This window comes from Ochotona princeps, chromosome 20, assembly GCF_030435755.1.
Source record: "Ochotona princeps isolate mOchPri1 chromosome 20, mOchPri1.hap1, whole genome shotgun sequence".
NCBI lineage: Eukaryota > Metazoa > Chordata > Mammalia > Lagomorpha > Ochotonidae > Ochotona > Ochotona princeps.
Window position 1 is genome coordinate 9,623,112 of NC_080851.1, and position 19,123 is coordinate 9,642,234.

At 47.8% G+C, this 19,123-nt stretch overlaps 1 protein-coding gene across 2 annotated transcripts; it reads right to left on the bottom strand.

The window, feature by feature from the left end:
* Window positions 1–235: 235 nt before the first annotated feature.
* On the bottom strand, window positions 236–18,350 carry FAM133B (family with sequence similarity 133 member B). Of its 2 annotated transcripts, XM_058678186.1 has the most exons (12): window positions 18,029–18,350; window positions 11,935–12,032; window positions 10,043–10,121; window positions 9,469–9,543; window positions 9,298–9,330; window positions 8,931–8,993; window positions 8,121–8,213; window positions 7,071–7,121; window positions 4,284–4,376; window positions 2,840–2,887; window positions 831–959; window positions 236–668 (listed from the first exon to the last, which is right to left on the bottom strand). In XM_058678186.1, the coding sequence occupies exons 1-11, from the start codon at window positions 18,263–18,265 to the stop codon at window positions 873–875; spliced, it is 957 nt and encodes a 318-aa protein (XP_058534169.1). In that variant the 5' UTR covers window positions 18,266–18,350; the 3' UTR covers window positions 236–668; window positions 831–872. The 2 variants fall into 2 exon arrangements, with proteins under 2 accessions (XP_058534169.1, XP_058534168.1); XM_058678185.1 differs by having other exon boundaries at window positions 236–959; window positions 18,029–18,348.
* Window positions 18,351–19,123: the final 773 nt, after the last annotated feature.

Genomic DNA, 19,123 nt, shown 5'->3' on the forward strand with positions numbered 1-19,123 from the left:
TACAAAAAAGAAGCAACTACTATTGGTTACATGAAATTTTGACCGGTTAAAACTTAATATAAAAACATGCGTTTTAGAATCTTTAGCTATCAAGTTCAAAAAGTACCAGTGTCTATTTGAAATGCTTCCTCTCCAAAGCCAAAGTGATGTCAAAATCAATTCAAACGGCAAACCTTTTAATGCTAAAGTGTTCAATTACTGTCAAGTGGAGGGCCGTCCCAGAGACTGCGGCACCCAGAGCAGCGCCCGAGGCTCAGGGCGAGGCTGGCTGCACCCCACCTTCCCCGTGAGGCCTTCCCGGGGAGGCATGGCTATTGTATCCACAGGAGGACGTGTGGAGGACCCAAGGCACACCATTCTGCTAGCTAAAGAGATAGCAACCCCCCAACCCCCCCAAAGTTCATTTCCCCAGGAAAGTACAAGTATACAAGGGGCAAAATTAAAATACACTTATCTACAGAGTAAGGATTCTGGAATATCAATAGAAACCCTACTCAAAAATTGATCTAGAATCATCTGGTGATTTCCAATTACATCTTACGGACATACCCAGAGTGTTTCTGTCGATTCATTGCTAGATAGGTTTAGTCAAAGTTATTAGCTTCCTTCCCAAGTATCTCAGTCACTAGGTATGACTGCAGTGTCTGAGCTCCCAGAGTTGCCAAGCGCTGGAAGGGAGAGAACAGGTGTCAGGCAGTGGGCAGCAGTCACGGCCCTCGCACGCGGTGGCATCGGAGCGGCCACCGAACAGTCCAGGAGTAATTCTACGAACAAGGGAATCATGCATTGTACTAACTATGCCATGGTTTTCACAGTTGAAATTTCCTTACACATTGCACTTTCTTTATAAGCGATCCTGATTGGTTTTGATGTTACGGCGAGTCAGGACTTGAACTTGCAGCCTTCTTTTTCTTCTTCTTACTGTGTTTCTTATGCTTCTTTTTCTTTTTTGTTTTTTCCTGTGAAGACAACCATGTGTAACATCTTACTACATGAAAATAGGCAAACTAAAGCCATCTTTACTACGATACTTCTAAGCAACATTTCAAACCATGCACACAACCAAGAAAACTATTTAAAACATTTTCATCAAGTCTTCACAGGAGTTCCTGGAAAGCCTCCTAAGTCATTAACGTATTAACATGGCTTCTTTTTTTTTTTTTAAGATTTTTTTTAAATTGCAAAGTCAGAAACACACAGAGGAGAGACAGAGAAGAAGATCTTCCATCTATTTACTCACTCCCCAAGTGACCGTAATGGCTGGAGCTGAGCCAATCTGAAGCCAGGAGCCAAGAGCTTCTTCCAGGTCTCCCACACAGGTGTAGGGTTCCAAAGCTTTGGGCTGTCCTTGACTCCCCTTCCATACCACAAGCAGGGAGCTGGTTGGGAAGCGGGGCTGCCGGGATACGAACCGGCGCCCATATGGGATCCTGGCATGTGCAGGCGAGGACTTTAGCCACTAGGCCACAGAGCCGGGCCCTTAACATGGTTTCTAACAAAACTTTCCGTATTAAATCAATTCAATGTACGCATCCTCCAAACTGCTACACTTCATGAATTGTACTTTTTTTTTTTATATTTGAAAGACAGAAAAGAGAGAGATCTTCCATAGTTTGCTTTATCAGGGCTGGGCCAGGCTGAAGCCAGAACTTCATCCAGGGACTCAAAGTACCTAGACAATGCTCTGCCGCCTTCCCAGCCGCACTGGCTTCCTTGCCAGCTCGTCTGCCTCAATGTCCAGCATGTCTCTCAGAGGCTTCTACCACTTGGAAACTCCAAGCTACCTGTCACCGGTCTGTTTTCCAATATATGTTTAAGTACACAGGGAATTTTACAAACAGTTCAACACTGCACACCACTGAAGTATAGGCTGTAGCTAAGCAGGTTCCTCCTCTGCTGGTCTTCTTCTATCACAGGGACCTCTTCATTTCCCTGCTGGCTGTTCCTTGCTTAGACTGCTCAGGGGTCACCTTACTTTCATTCTCTATACTGGCCCAGCTTTAAATTCTACTGAAACACCAGTCTTATTAGCTGCTCTTCCTGCTTCGTCCAGCAGGCATGCTCAGATCTAGTTACCATAACACTTCTCTCCCAACCTAGCTCAGCTCCTATTCCAGTGTCCCACTGACGGACACCCTGGGAAGCAGCAGTGATGGCTCAGGTGACGCGGCCCGTGCCGCCCACGGGGAGACCTGCATGGTGTTCTGCTTCTGCCTGACCTGTGGCTGCTGCAGACACTCAGTCCACTAGAGGGCGCAAGCTCTGTTTCTATCTGTCTTGAAACAAAAAGTTCCCTGGCGTTGGGGTTGGTTGTGGCACAGGGCAGTAAGATGTCTGGTATCCCACATTAGACTGTGAGTCCCAGCTGCTCCACTCCCAGCCCAGCTCCCTGCTGATGCATCTGGCAACAATGGACGGTCCAAATCCTGGGCCTTGGGCCCTTTCAGGTGGGAGACCAGGACGGAGGTGCTGGCTCCTGGCTCCTGGCTCCTGGCTCCAGCCCGGCCTGCCAGTGGCTGCTGTGGGCATTTGGCAAGTGGACCTGCAGGAAGATCTCTTTCTTCTCAGCAGTGGAAAGCCTGATTCTCCCTAAGTCTGCCTTTCAAATGGGTTTGACTTGTATTACTAATGGTGACATCCTGAGGGGAGCTGGAGCTGCTCAGTCCCAGCCTCTTCCTTTCTCGGGGCCAAATCGGATTCCAATCCACGAGCGGGTCAAACTGCCGACCACCAAACCTTTCCAGGTGCCCCAATCAACCCAACACACTTTTGCAGAGCCTGCTAGATGGCAAACCCAAGCAGCCACCCTGTGTCGTGTAGAAACGTAAGAGATACTTGCTGTTGCTTTTTCTTGTTCTTCACTGCTTTTCTTCTTTTTCGCTCGTACCTGAAAATTCAAATTTTTATGTAGAACAAAAGTTTGTAAATTTGTACTCGTTGCATTTTTCCTTCATTCTAATACATCTTACATATTCAAAAATTATATGTAGAAAACATTTTGAAATTCACACGGCATTTTAAATAATTCTTGTATTTCAATGAGAAATATTTGTAAAACATGAGTCCCAAAATCAGACCAACATCTGAATGCTACCTGGTTTCATCATCTACCCTCAAGGGGAAATACCCAGGACACAGTTCTGGTGCTACACACGACAGCCTGTCTCATGTGTGATTACAGATGCCCGGGAGTGGTGGGGCAGGGCTCAATCCAGGTTCCCACCCTGAGCAGCAGGGATCGAATGGCACAAGCCACTGTCTCCTAGGCTTGGCCCAGCTCCGGCCACTGTGACCAACTAGGTGGCGAACTGAAACAAAACAAAACCAAAAAACCCAGGCACTGTGCCGCCAATGTACAACAAAGTCTCAAAAAGGAGAACTGAGACCGAGGGGCACGGAGGTGGTGATGGGGACAGAAGTGCCTGAGGGGCCGAGCAGGGCTGGCTGGGGGGAAGCTGGAACAGAGGGGAAGGGAGCAGGAGACACAGCTTGCTGCAGCCAGCTCCCACCACCACTCGGCACCCAGGGCCAGCTCCACTGGCCAGTTTTAGTGTTGGGGCTGATATGTTCATCTAGAAAGAAAGCTGCAACTTCAAAAGCCAGTGCCTTGGTGCAAGGTCTGGTGTGATGCCCTTGTAACAGCAAGAATTTGGAACTATGTAAACCGCAGGCACCACCTTACTGTATCCCAGATACCATGGGAAACGCTCTGTAGCTTCAAGTTCCTTTTAGTTTTCTTAATAAAAAGAGTTTGACAAAGTCTTTTTTTCAAAGCTGAGACCGAAGTTCCCTGGGAAGAACCTCTACCAGCCACAGCGCAGATTCTGACATGAAGCTGCCCGAGCTGAGAAGCCCCCCCATGAAGGCCCCTCTGCACTGCAGACGGGAAGCCGGGCTACGGCCCACATTTCTGCCCTACCTTACCACTTTATGATCCCCCAAAATCATAGTTCAAAAGCAAAACAAAACCAAGAAGAGCATTGGCTAAGCTGAGGGGGTCCTTGCGATGCTGCAGGCAGGTGGATGAGGAAGTGCTTGGTCGTCAGGGCAGTGACTCGGGCAGCACTTCAGGTAATGAGATCAGAGCGGGACAAAGCAGACGGGGAAGACTAGAACATCTCAACCTGGGAAGGTAGGTGCAAACAGCAATCTTCTGGAAAAGCGCTAAATTCACCGCAAGTTGCTTATTTTTTTCATAAAAGATATTTATGAAGTATTTGTTTTGACTAATTCATATTTATTAAATCAATAACACTATAAAAAGGATTTGATCATACACTCACCTCCTCAATATAATCTGGTTCTGACAACGAATCCGACGACAAAGGCTTCTCTTCAGGACACAGCTTTCTTTTCTTGCTGAGTCCTTTAATGTCCTACAGAATAGAAACACATGTATCTTCACATAAAACAGGTAATCATAAGCCATACAAATTTGTTTCTAAGTTCTTCTTAATAATTGCTCCAATTTTCATATTCATTCTAATCTTAGAAATGTCTAAGTTTATGCCTTTAATTACAATATAGCAAAACTTTTATCCAATAAGGCAAAAGTAAACATGTGTCATACTGATGTAGAAGTCTGCTTGTTTTCTTACATGCAGCCAATGTAACATTTAGGTTCTTCATGTTCTAATTCTTTTTGTTTTTTTTTTCTACTCAGAGTTGGAGCAGACAACCTTGCTGAAAAGAAAATCAATGGACAAATCATCCAAACGGGCTAAATGACCTGCACAAATACTTCCTTTAGTGCCTTGAAGTGTAATCACATTCATGTTGAGAAAGTTACTAACTCTAAGAGAAAGAAGCAAGACAGGGAGTATGTGGGGTCCTGAAAACCGCCAACACAAGTACTTAAAGTCATCAGACTTGCTGAAAACACACAGGAAAATTAAAGCAGGATCTCTACGCGTAAATTACAGGTGATTTTGTTTGGTTTCTGCGGAGAGGTTGATTCTTTTGGTTTAAGCTATAAATGTCCACTGTAACAAAAAGTAGCCAACTCACAAATGCAAACTTTGAGCTAATGGCTGCTCCTAATTTTTTTTTTTAAAGATTTATTCAGTTTATTACAAAGTCAGATATACAGAGAGGAGGAGAGACAGAGAGGAAGATCTTTCATCCGATGTTTCACTCCCCAAGTGAGCCGCAACGGGCCGGTACGCGCCAATCCGATGCCGGGAACCAGGAACCTCCTCCAGGTCTCCCACGCGGGTACAGGGTCCCAAAGCTTTGGGCCGTCCTCGACTGCTTCTCCAGGCCACAAGCAGGGAGCTGGATGGGAAGTGGAGCTGCCGGGATTAGAACCGGCGCCCATATGGGATCCCGGCGCGTTCAAGGCGAGGACTTTAGCCGCTAGGCCACGCCGCCGGGCACGGCTGCTCCTAATTTTACGTACATGTTTGCTATTTGTGGACCATGCACATGGTCATGCAGCATGTTAAGCTACTGCCTGTATCACAGCATCCCACATGGCTGCCAGTTCAAGTCCCGGCTGCGAATGCACCTGGAAAAGATGCAGCAGACGGCCCAAGGGCTTGGGTCCCTGTCACCCACGTGGGAGACCCGGGCGAAGCTTCTGGCTCCTGCCTGGCCCGGTTGTGGCTGCCGAGGCCCCTGGCGAGCAGACCAGCAGATGGACAGATCTCTGCATCTTCCCCTTTTTGTAAATCTGTCTTTCAAATAAGTGAGTAAATCTTTAGTAGACAAATCACATGCATTTATTGAATTCTTTGAATTAACTGAACTTGGGTCAGGATGGAAGTTTTCTCTAATGCTTTAATTTATTTTTTTTGTAAACGGACTTGAACTGCTCTAGTTAATACACCTAGTAGTAAATACTGACAGACACCCGACATGTTCACAAATAAGCTGACAACAGAATTATTTATAGTGAAAAGGTAGAAAACAACCCAAATATCCATCAACAGACAAATGAGTGGACACACACAGTATATACATACAAATGCCGCTTTGCGCAAGCGCTGACTGCGTGTTTCAATCAGGACATTCCACTAACTGGAAAAGCAGTGGCAGGACCCGCACTGTGGAGCAGTGCACTGTCTGTCACCTGCAGTGCCGGCATCCCATCTGGACTCTGGTTTGAGTCCCAGCTGTTCTACCACTGCTCCAGCTGCTTGCTATTGCACCTGAAGGAGCAGTGGAAGACAGTCCCAGTGCTTGGGCCCCTGCTCCCACAAGGAAAACCCAGGAGAATCTCCCAGTTCCTGGCTTCAGCTTGGCCCACCCGTGGCTGTCACAGACATTTGGGGAACGCACCAGAGGATGGAACACCTCTATCTCTGGACTATGCCTTTCAGATAAATTAAATAAATCTAAAAGCAAAAAGAAAAAAAGAAAAGTATAGCTGCAATGATCTATCCGGAAGAGGGACGCTCAGAGACAAGCACACAGGCGCTGCAGAAGGATGAGGATGGAGGAAGACTCCCTAAGGCGCATGCGTCGGAAACAAGGCTGAAAGACGGAGTTTGTACAATCTTGGAAACACAATAAATGTTACTGAACTGTAACTTACAAATGGTCAACAGTATACAGCAGTTTTCAACTCGTTCTTAAACAAATTATGAAAAACTGAATGAAATACAGTGACACAGGCACGCATGCTCTATTTTTTTAGGGTTTTATGTTTTAGTAACTGATACTAAGAAAAAACTTTTAAATGCCAAAAAGAAACTTGGGATGGGATAATTTTAGCACTGACATGGATAAGTCACAGATACAGAAATATCTTTATAATGGCATAAAAACTTCTAAAATCTGCCTATGGTACACTAAATTTGAAACAGAAGTCCATGTTTTCTTAATTAAAAGAGGCTTTTATTTTTAGTCTGAGCTAATCAAAACAAATTCAAAGTCTGTATAAGAAATATTCGTATCTTTTACTTTCAGAAATAAATCCAAAAAGACTTCCTTAAAAAAGGTTTCCTTAAATCATCATAAAATACCATAAAAGCCAGAGTAATAAATCTCTTAAAGATACATGTTGTCACTTCACTGAACTCGTGTATTATGTGACAGACCACCTTAAAGCAACATAAAAAAGCAGTTACCTTTTCTTTCTCCGTTGCATCCCTTGATTTCTTTCTCTTTTTTAAACTGTCCTAAACAAAAACATACAGATAAACCTTAAATGTAAATCACTACAGAACAAGGACAAAATACTGAAAGTGAGCTGCTCACTGTTAAAAAGCTTGCTGTAGTGTTAGCATATCACCGTGATAATGGACAAGAAATGTACATTATCCATGTATTTGCTTAGAAGCAAGCAGGCTTCTTGATTCATTTAGCTGTAGAACACCTACGTCTGCCTAACCTGACAGATGCTGCCTGGAACACTCAGTGTAGCTTCTTTTCAAACACGACTTCCCCTCCTGTGGTCCATGCACTGTGGCTGCAGGTCACAGTGCTCATCTGCCAATTTGTCCACACTCCCCACGGGGAGCAGGGGCAGGACTTCCACCTCCAAATCACTTCCTCCTGTCTACTAACCTCCTTTGGGCCTCAGTTTACTTATCCATACAATGGATCAACAAATAACTACTTCAAATATGTGTCAGCAGGATCAAATGAGCGTACAGTCACGTGTTCAGAACAGTGCCAACTCAACAGGTAGCAGAAACTCAGTAACCGCCACTCCGCTTTCCAAGACAAAGAGGAAGCCAGCGTTTACAGAGGACCTTCTGGAGGACCAGGAGACAACTGTTACACAGCGGGGACAGCGCCTTGGTTTCCCAAGAGCTCGCGGCGGCTCAGGATCACAAACGGCATCCACTACAGTGGTGGAGACGCAGACCAAGACTCCACACGGTAACTGACAAGCTCCACACTCCACCGCACTCGCACTCCTGTCAGTGGAGAGCATAGGTGCCCCCGATGCAGCAGCAGCCGGCTCAGAGGAGACTCAGATTAACCCCTAATGCCCCAACGCCCACACCAATCATACAACCTCAGCAGATGCTTCCCTGAACTACAAGTTTATATAAATGCGAAATAATGTAAGTTATCAATCATGGACATGTGCGCTTTTTGAAGTCAGGGCAACACAACACAGGGAGACTTCACATCGTCAGTGCCGAGCGCCAAGGACTCGGGGACGTTACCTTACAGTCCGACTCAGTTTCCGACATGGAGCTCTCAGAAGATTTATGTGAATGGCTCTTTTTTTTCTTCCTCTTTTTTCCTTGTTTCTTATCCTATAAAAGATGTTTGAAAACTTGATATTTAAAAAATATTGCTTAAGCATTTAACTAATGTCAAGCCTTTATCAATGAGCACAATTTTATGGAAGATCAGCTAAAAACATCTATTTTTCCATAATTATTTATACATAAAATGTAACATTAATATCTTATAAAATTAAGAGCTTTGAATCACATATAATCCCTACAACTAAGCAAGCAGCATTTGATTTTTAAAAAATCTCTCTTGTCAGACATTTTAAAAATGAGCAAATTTAGAAATTTAAGGAATAGATTCACAACACTATTGAAATATCTACTTATCTGCTCATGTGAGTGCTCTAAGTAAGTTATGAATAAATAATGGAAATCCAGAAGTAAAGATTTCTAAGAACTATTTTATAAGAGGGGTCCTCCTGCTATTAATCAGAGGGGGACCAGTGTTGTGATACACTGGGTCAAGTCGCCAGCTGAAGTGCTGGCATCCCAGATGGGCACTGGCTTGAGTTCGGGCAGCTCCACTTCTGATCCAGCTCTCTGCTCATGTGCCTGAGAAAGCAGAGGAAGCCGGCCCAGGTCCTTGGGAAGCTGCTCCCACTGGGAGACCTGGAGAAGCTGCTGCTCCAGCCTGGCCCGACCCAGCTGGTGCAGCCATCTGGGCAATGAACCAGCAGAAGGAAAATCTATCTTAACTGTGCCTTTCAAATAAGCACGAAAAAAAATGGTCCTCACCTCATCTTCAGAATCCGAAGAACTGCTGGAAGAATCAGAGCTTGATGAAGAAGAAGATGAATACTTGACCAAGCACAAAACAATTAAAGCTTGTGAGATGCGGGAATTTTTGTCTTTCGCTAACACTCTCAAATACTTACTGAAGTAATATGTGAGACACAGGACACCCCCTCCCCCCTGCCTTCGACAAAGTGTACACTAATGGTGAACAGTCAGCCGCCATGTTGCATCAGACGGAGCAAAGGCTCAGCCCCACCCTGACCCATCAGAGTCCACATGGCCCTGCGGCAGGTACTCCTAAATCAGTTACTCTTACTTGTTTCTATCTTAAGTGTAATAGTTACAAAAATGGAAAAATTTTGCTCACCCTACCAGATTTCTTCTTTTCTTTTTTCTTTCTCTAAACGGAAATAAAATAAATGTGGAAGGCTATGTAACTTGTTGAAGCTTTCAGACACATTTATTAATATCAGCATATAGCATTATCATGAAAATCCAACATGAGATTAAGAATGGCAACAAACTCAAATGGTATTACCTGTCTTTTTTTGGATGAGCTTTCACTTCCACTTAATAATTTCTCTCTGTGTTTTTCTAGTTCCTTCTTCCAGTTCTACAAAAGAGGTTATACACGCCATCAGTGCTTTCTCTGTCCTCTTCTAACACACTCCTTGTAACGTTACAAGACCACCCGTCTACTCCTTTCCTTCCTCTGGGCCCACCGCATCCCAGCGCCCCGCTGCAGCCCCAAGGGACTGCTGGTCCCCCTGAACACTGTGCCCTGAGAAGAGGGCCCGGGCTGCTGCAGGGGACTTTGGACTGCACAAGCCCAGTAAATCTGGACTATAGTTCCATAATCATGCATGCTTTTCCAAGACAAGCAAACCTCACTACAGAGATCTCAGAGTGAGGAGGGAGGGCACAGAGATGACTAAGACCACCACAAGATGATTATTCTGTATTTTCAAAAGAAAACATACATTTACATAGAAATCTGCACTGAATGTAACAGTAACACCTCTGAAACACAGAGCTCTCTGAACTTCAAGAACTACACTGAAACCCAAGCTACTATTAAAAAAAATCTCTTATTTTGCGAACTATGTACAAACCTCATTCATCTTTTCTTCAAACTCAGCCAAAGCCTTGGAGCCTTTCTTTTTCTTCTCCAGTTGCTCTTTTACTTCTTCCCTTCAAAACAGGATGCACAGATGGATCATCAAGCGATTTAAATCAGAAGGACACTCATGCATAAGACAAAAGTTTCAGAAGCATTTTCATGTTGCTATCTTGCAAATGTCTTTGTTTATGTCAACAAGCTAAAAGCAAGCAAGAAGCTTGAAGCAGGGAAGAAACCTGCACAAGGCCCTAAGCTATCAGGGTCAGGGTTAAAGGCAGCCACCAGCGAGCCCACTGCACTACCACACTCCAGTACTGAGCTGCCTGTTTGATCGCGCACCTGCTGGCGTGACAGAGCAGCTAAAACAGCATGCCTGATTGCTAATTCTTAGGCCACTCAGGAGCCTGGCCATGGAGGGGCACCTGGGAACGACCACACAGGCCTGCAGTGTGTGCACACACAATGTTGTTGAAGCTGAAATCTGCTTTTCTTTTAGGAATCAGAAACTGCAGCACCTAACAGGCAGCAGCTGCACTGCCATGCTGGGCACTTAGTGTCGCTGGGTGGCAGCGTCTGTTGGCACAATTCCTTGCTAATGCATTAACCTTGTGTGACTCCTGACCCTGCATGATGTAGGGGCGACAGTTCTCTTCCAACCCTTAGTTCTGGTGTGGGCTCTTTGCTGGACCCAGTAAGCCAACAGATACAGTGGCTATTACATTGTCACATACAAGATCTTCATAAGGCAGTGAAGTCTGAAAATGACCAAAACGAGCATAATCCTTTCAAATTTTTAGAAAAAGAACAATTACTTTGTTGAGGGGATGACAGGACCAACAGGTATCTGGACTAGAGCAGTAAATTCTAGGGCCATAACAAGCTAAGGGTCATTCCTTCAGAGAGCTGGCTTACCCAGGTGCATTAAAGCCCCAAGTTCCTGTCTGGTGATCAAGGCTCAGTATGTCAGCCTCGGGGTAGGAAGACAAGTCGAGCAGCCCTTTCTGAAGATACAGTTCCGCAATGATTCCAGGGGGCACTAATCCTGGTGGCTTGCCCCCAGCCTTCTCATTGGGCCCCCCAGGCTCCTGCTGATGGTGCCTGGTCTTCCTGCACTATAACCAACTCCACCATGAGGACAGCGACCTGCTGCGGCCTCCAACCAAGGGCCAGCCCCAGGGTTGTCCTCAGGACCTGGGCAGCACACACTGCCCTGGCTGCCGGAGGCCCCTTCAGGTTCGTCCCCTCCCCACCGTACAGCAAGTGCACTCTGTGTGGGTATGACTGGCGCTCAGGTGTGCAGCACAGTTAAGGACAGCGCTCAAGGACGCTGGAAGGGGACAAGCTCACGTTAAGGAAGGACCTGCTAGGGGATACCAGCACACCTTTCACCCACAGCTCCTGGCTTCAGGGCACTGAGGATTCGAAAGCTAACTTTGCAGCGTGCCATCTGCCACTGCAGGAGTGTTATATAAAAAACATCCTTAAAGATAGTATGATCTGCACTATGATGCTTTATTTACAAGATCAGGGACACTCAGCTTTTCTAACTCACTGAAACACAACTAGAACTCAGGCTAAACATTATTCCACCTAACAGCTGGCGATGCTATATACTTCAACGAAGCATAACCTCATTCACGTAAACTATTTCAGACAGTTTATAACACAGTAAGGTTACAATCTGTTACGATATAGAGAGGAGACTGGCATGAAAAAGATGGCATAGCTTGATCTAGAGTTGTACACATGGGTCACAGACTCAAATATAACGCATATTAAATATCACTTTAAAGATTCACCTAAGTTATCTGAAAATTGCTTGGAAAACAAAAATTGTAAGAAAAAACTTTTAAAAGTTAAAAGCAGATAAACTTTCTCAATTACCAGGTAGGTCTTGGCCGATTCAGATAATCCTGGATTGTCGGCCCTGAGGACTGGACTGGACCCCTGGATCTGGCCATCGCTATGGGGTTCATGTAGGCCTCGAGAGAAGGACAGACAGTAATTCAATTACACAGACCACAAAAAAAGAAAATGCGAATGCTCACTGACTCACCAAGTTCTCTCCGTTGCAAATACATCCTATATCCAAGTGAGTACAATCTAACTAGCTCCGCATTGCTAGATACAAATTTAACCCTTTATCTAGGCCTGAACATTTGAAAGATACGTAACAGTACTACCTGAGAGCATGTGTTTTCACCCGAGGTCTGATGAAATACAATGTCCAGGGTTACTCTGCCAACCCAGTAGTCCTGGGAGGGCAGGCACCCCACACGCACAGGCAAGAACCTCGTTCGAAGAAGCCAGAAAAGAGCTAGCTCTAAATTCGCTACTTAGTCTACTGTATTTCCTATGCCAGTAAATACTGTGCCATACTGATATAAATTTTATTTGCAAATTAACAGAAGAAATGAGATCATAAGGTAACAAAACATTACACATTTCTGGTTTCTCTAGCAGAGAAAACAATTTACAACCACCAAATAAATACATATATAGAAAATTACTTCTATTACTTGGGATGAGAAAACAAACTTTTGACAATTTCCCTCCAAGAATGAACACTAGAACCCCTAATGCCAGCGATGTCTATATGGCATCAACTATAAACATCAAAGACCGTGGCACAGTTTCACATGCAGATACACATCTGTATTTATCTGAAAGGCAGCTACAAAGAAAGAGGGAGAGACAGAGATCTTCCATCTCCTGGCTCATTCCCCAGACGGCTGCAACAACTGGGCTCAGGCAAGACTGCAGCAAGTAGCTTCATCCGGGTCTCCCATGTGCAAACAGGAGCCCAAACACGGGGTCACGCTCTGCTTTCCCAGGTGCAGCAGCAGGGAGCTCCATGACGCACAGGAGGGACATGCCTTGATCTGATATGCCAACACTGGCCCCACAGTTCTGTTCTTCCATAAACATGGATGCCCCGAAGCTCCCAATCAATCACACTTTCTTCCCCTTAAAGACTGATTTACTTACTTGACTCTCTCCGAGTCAGAGAGATACCCATCTTCTGCCTGCTGGTTTACTGGGCAGAGGGCCGCAACAGCCCACATCGGGCCAGACAGAAGCCAGGAGCCAGGAGCCTGGAGCTCCTTCCAGGTCTCCCACACCTAGAGCAGGGTTGCCCTAGCACTTGAGCCATCTGCTGCTGCTTTCCTAGGTCTCTAGCAGGGAGCTGGACTGCAAGTGACGCAGCCAGGACAGAGCCCAGTGTGCATGCGGGATGTGGGCATTGTAGGCACTGCCTTTCCCTGCTATGCCAGAGCCAGCCCTTATTCTAACTTTTAAGAATCATGGACATTCACCCTTTTCAATCTTCAACTTTTCTAGCATATATCGTAAACGTACATTAACATGTTTCTGTATCTTAACTTCTACAGTCAAACTGCTTTCCAAAGTATTAACCACTCTATTTTACTTCAGAGCAAATAGTACAGCAGTGCATTCACATGGCAGCACTACAAACCACAGGCAACTAGGTGCACTTACTAAAGCACAGTTGAAATGGGAACGTTTACTTTTAGGCTTTTAACAATAAACATTACTCCCATTCTGTGCCAAGTACACTTTAAATATTTATTTATTTCCGCATTTTGTATGTAGTCCTTCATGAAAAATACTTGATAGTCTGCTTTTACTCATTAAAGCAATAATGCTTTTAAAAACAGACTTACTTATTTGAAAGGTGAGAGGGAGGGAAAGGAGGAAGACAGAAAGAGAAAAATGAACCCAAATGTCCCCATGGCTGGCTGGAGCTGGCCAGACTGCAGGGCCACGGCAAAAGCGGGGTCTCAGGGGCTTCCAACTCATAATAGGATGCAGGGACCACAAGAGTGGTCTCAAATACCACACTACACATCCAAGCCTAGAGAGCTATGAAAACAAAAAACTGGACCTGCGGGGTGGCTTAGTGGTTAAATCCTTGCCTTGCACACACAAGGATCCCATATGGGCACTGGCTCAAATCCCGGCTGCTCCACTTCCCATCCAGTTCTTTGCTTGTGGCCTGGGGGAGTCAGCTTAAGGATAGGCCAAAGCCTTGGGACCCTGCACCCACGTGGGAGACCTGGAGGAAGCTCCTGGTTCCTGGCTTTGGATAGGTTCAGCTCAGCGCTGGCTGTTGCGGCCACTTGGGAGTGAATCAGTGGATGGAAAATCTTTCTGTATCTCTATCTCTCTGTAAATCTTTCCAATATAAAATCAAATCAATCTCTGGGCTCGGCAGCGTGGCCTAGTGGCTTAAGGTCCTCGCCTTGATCCCATGTGGCTGCTGGTTCTAATCCCGGCAGCTCCACTTCCTCTCTCTCCTCCTCTCAGTATATCTGACTTTGTAATAAAAATAAAAAAATAAACCTTATTAAAAAAATAAATAAAATAAAATCAATCTTTAAAAAAGAAAACAAAAAGTTACTACTTACCAAAAAATTTTTTTTTCAGTTATGCAACAGTGTGAAAAATACAGTTTATTTATTTTGAAAGAATCGAGAAGGAGAGCTAGAAATTTTCCACTCACTGCTCACAACCACGGCCACAGCACCAGCACCGGGACGGCCAGCTCAACACCAGGAGCCAGGAGCTTCATCTGGGTCTTCCTGGCGGGTGGCAGAGTCCCAGACACTCGGGCCATTAGCAGGGAGCTGAATCAGAAGCAGGCCAGCCAGAATATGAACTGGTGCCAATCCTGGATGCCAGCTCTGCCTGTCACATCACCATGATCCCCAAATCACGCCTTTCACATTAAGGGGAAGAGCCCCTTCCACCTCAGCCTTTTAAATCCTGTGATTCCATAACAAAACATTTGCAGGTAACACGAAGTACATGCTGCATGAGTTCTGGTGAAAGAAAATGGTTTGGCTTGAAGCTCAGGAGGACAAGTTGGAACCACATGGATATTCACAGGGCAGACATGAAAAGCCAGGTAACAAAGCCGGTAAGGACGCAGGCTGCATAACCACACCTGTCCTTCTGCTTAGCTGCCTTCATCGGGGCACTGCTTCTGTCTTAGTGGGCAGGAACTCAGAAAAGAACATTACACCAAGTTCCAGAAACAGCAGGCAGAGACAGCCGCCATAAGCAACTCAAGTCATTTAAAACTCTCAACAATTACAAGGTTCCATTAAAGTGTTCAATACAATAAAACACCAAGAATAAGCCCTAGTGTAAAACCTAAAACTTCAGGGTGCAAAGGTGGTATTTCCAAGTCACAGAGGAAGCACTACCCTGGTGCCAGCTGCTGCTAACCACGGAGTCTGAGAACACTGAGAAAATGCAAATTATTACCTCTGCCCCATTTTGCTGTGAACCCAAAACTTTTCTAAAAATTGTTTTTTTTCCTTTCCCAATTGTTTTACCTGGGCTGTGGCACAGTGAGTTTAAGCTGCCCTCTGCAGCATTGGCATCCGAAATGAACCACTAATTTGAGTCCCAGCTGCTCCACTTTCAAACCAGCCCCCTCCTGTGTGTCTGGGAAAGCAGCAGAGGACAGGCCCCAGCACCCAGGTTCTGGCCTGCTCCAGCTGCTGTGGCCACTGGGACACCATAGGAAGATTCGCCTCTCTGGAACTCTGCCCTTCAAATATATATATATGTATAAAAGTTCTGTCAAATGTAACAGCTACTTTAGAAAGCAACCCTACCATCCACAGTTGAAGAGCCAGCTAGAATTGTTCTTGAGGCAATTTCAAAAAATGTCAAAAGATTTTACGAGGAACATTGCTATGATTTACTGTGGTACAACCACAGCCAACACAGGATCAGCAGGTTGGAGAAAGGGCTGAGAAGGCGGAGCAGGGAGCCACCGACAGGCCCGAGGGACAGCCCACCAGGGATGGCCCCAGGAAGCCGTGTAGCCTGGGGCGGAAGGCCAAGATGCATAGAGGCCCGCCAGTGTGCTGGGGGGTGGGTGCCAGCTCACAGGCGGGGAACAGCACATGTTGCGGGCACCCCATCCCTCTCAGCAGTGCTGTGACCCTAAAACTGTCCTAGCACACAGTCACAGTACACGAGCTACTAGGTACCGCACCACCAGAGCAGGCAAGTCAGGGCACAGCTTCCCTCCTGCAAGATGCCAGAACCAGAGCTCCCCCTCTGATCTCCCACTCCGAGCCCACCTGAGCCCACCGTGAGCTGGCAGCACAGCCCTGGCAGGAGGCAGCGCCGGGGCGCACTGCAGGATAAAGCTGACGCCAGCTTTTCATGTGCTTTCAATGCATGTGTAAAGCGAAAACTATTTTTCTCCAACAAAGCAAAGCATTCTAGGCCTCTGTAAGCAAGTGCACCCAAGGTCAAGTGTTTCCTAAGCACTCAAGACCAAACACCCTACCACCTCAACCCTGGGGGGCGGGGCCTGCTCTCACTCAGAGGCGATCGAGTGCCACCCGTGGAAAATTTATTCCTCAAGCTGCCACCCTAGCCCTCTCGGCTCCCACTGAGAAGACGACAGCAAGGCAAACTGTGGTGGGCGAGGCGATGCCCAGCAAGTGACAGCGCCTGCCACCCCCGTGGGAGACCTGGCTGGCGTGGCTTCAGGGATGTGAACCTGTGGATGGGGGCTGCCTGCCTGCCTCTTAAACAAAGACCAATTTTTTTTGGTAAGATGTAAATCAGGGACTGGAACGGTGGCCTAGCAGCTACAGCCCTCGCCTTGAACACTCCGGGATCCCATATGGGCTCCGGTTCTGGTCCCGGCAGCTCCACTTCCCATCCAGTTCCCTGCTTGTGGCCTGGGAAAGCAGTCAAGCATAGCCCAAAGCTTTGGGATCCTGCACCTGTGTGGGAGACCTGGAAGAGGTTCCTGGCTCCTGGCTGTGGATCAGCCCTGGCAGCTGTTGCGCTCACTTCAGGAATGAATCATCGGAAGGAGGATCTTCCTCTCTGTCTCTCCTCCTCGCTGTATAACTGACTTTGTAATAAAAACAAATAAATCTTTTTGAAAAAAGATGCAAATCAATCTTTCTAAGATGGGGTATGCTGTCATTTCGAAGAAAACTCACAGCCCAGGCAAGGAAAAAGCTGGCTCATTCATCAACTGAGCCCTCCAGTGCTCCGGCCCACCCAGCAGCTGCTAGGAAGCCAGCCTACCCTGCTAGTCCCTGACCCTCGGCACCTGGCCAGCCACCTGCTCCCCAGGGCTCCCCAGCCACCTCAACTGATTCCTCCTCTTTCCAAAGCCCCCCACAGCCGTGCCGAGCCGAGCCGGGCCTTTCTCTCTCTGCTAGGAGTTGATTCCTAGAAAAAAATATTCAGCTGTTAGCTTTTCTCTGGTGCCAGGACACTTCCGAGATTCACGCACACTTATGTTCCCAACAGGCTTCTCATGAACTCCGGCAAACACCTGCCTTTCAAAATCTGTTGCACTAACACACCTCGGGGTTCCACTGCTCGTTGCTTCTTTTTTTTTTTTTTTAAGGCCTCTTTGTCTCTCTGGAATCTTCATTTACGAGTTAGACTTATCATGCCTGAGAGCGCTCTTTGCCAGCGACCAGCCGTTCGTGCTGTCCACCATTGTGCAAAGGCTCGGGGTCATCATGAAACACACATACACGGGAACCTGCCCTGGGTCCTCTAACTCCCGACCGCGTAAAACCAGTGCGTCGGGAGCCAGCAGGTTTTGCACGACCACCCGTTCTTCCACAGGGGTCTGCTGGGTGCCAGGCGCGGGGGGGGGGGGGTCGCTTCCCAGTCGGCCTCCCCGACCTGGGAGATGCCGAGCACCTGCCGAGCCCGGGGTGCTCTCCAAGTGCGCCAAGCGGGCCCAGGTGCCGAGGGAGCGGCGGGGTGGAGGAGGAGGAGGAGGAGGAAGCACGGGGAAGGAGCAGGAGGGGAGCGCGGCCAGGGCGCCGGGGACCCCGAGGCGCCAATAGCGCGCGCGGCGCACGCGCATCTGCGCCCGCGCGCCGGCCGCGGCTCTCCCGGCTCCACGCCCGAGCGCCGGCCGCCCGGCCCCGCGTCCCCGCCCGGCACTCACCACCCGATTGTCCCGCTTGCCCATGGTGCCCGCCCAAGCGGGCAGCCAAACGCCGAACCGGACCAGGAGCCAGAAGCAGCCGAGCTGGGCCCGCCGCCGCCACCTCTGCCGCCGACGTCGCACGTACGCCGGCCCACCCCGCCCAGAGAGCGGCGCGGCGCCGACCCGACGGCCTCGGCGTCCCGCGCAGCGCCCCCTGCCGCCGCGGAGGGCTTCTGCACGCCCTGCCCCGAGCATTCCGGTCCACGCTGGCCGCTCGGGGGCTTTAGCCTCGGGTGATGCCCTGGAGTTCTCATTCCCCGGAACGCACTGCTTGACAGCGCGCGTGCAGGGCACGGAGTGGAGACTGAGGCCGATGTGGTCCCCCTGGAGTCCCTCAGGCCGACAGGGTCGGCTCAGACGCTGTCTTTGAAGTTCAATATCAGCACGCGCCTCCCAGGCAATCATTCCACTCTGAGTTTGGAGCAACCACCCTGTGCTGTGTCCCCTTGCAGGGTGGCTGGGAGCTTCAGCTGAGCCCTGTGCCTGGTGATCATGCTGGTCACGCCCCGCGTGGCATGTCCTGTTGTGGTTCCATTGGCACAGACGCTGGATGACATGGGTGCTGGAAGAGACACTTGTCCTCAATATAAGAAAGGAAACGCATTAAACGCATCAAAATACCGTGTTGCCTGATCCTGCTCTCCCTCCTGCCCGTTCTCAGCAGCCAAGGTCTTTCTCGAAGCTTCCCAAACTCCAGGGCAACCCTGGATGGTCTACCCCTCACCGCCAAAGTGCTTCTCCCTGGGTAGCCCACCTGGCCTTTCCCTGTGAATCCCCCTCAGACCTTTGATTCCTCCCTTGGCCCTCGCACAGGCTGGAGACTCTGACCAAAGACCGGCTGCTGTGTATGCCCAGATGTGGATGTCCCAAATGCCTGTCCCAGTGACTTTTTTTTTATTTCACTTAAAATTTCGACACTAACACGGTAAGCACATATGCCTGGGTCCCACAACGTGGCATAGCAAACTAAGCCTCCACCTGCAGCACCGGCATACCATATAGACACCACTTCAATTCCCAGTGGCTCCACTTACAATGCAGCTCCCTGCTTAT

Bases quoted from the DNA above. Each gene is read 5' to 3' on its own strand.
- FAM133B (XM_058678186.1), bottom strand. From the start codon at position 18,265: ATGCTCGGGGCAGGGCGTGCAGAAGCCCTCCGCGGCGGCAGGGGGCGC. The intron at 12,033-18,028 runs GTGAGTGCCGGG...CCTTCTCTCGAG, and splicing joins GCAAGCGGGACAATCGGGTG to GCCTACATGAACCCCATAGC. The intron at 8,214-8,930 runs GTGAGGACCATT...CATCTTTTATAG, and splicing joins CTTCGGATTCTGAAGATGAG to GATAAGAAACAAGGAAAAAA.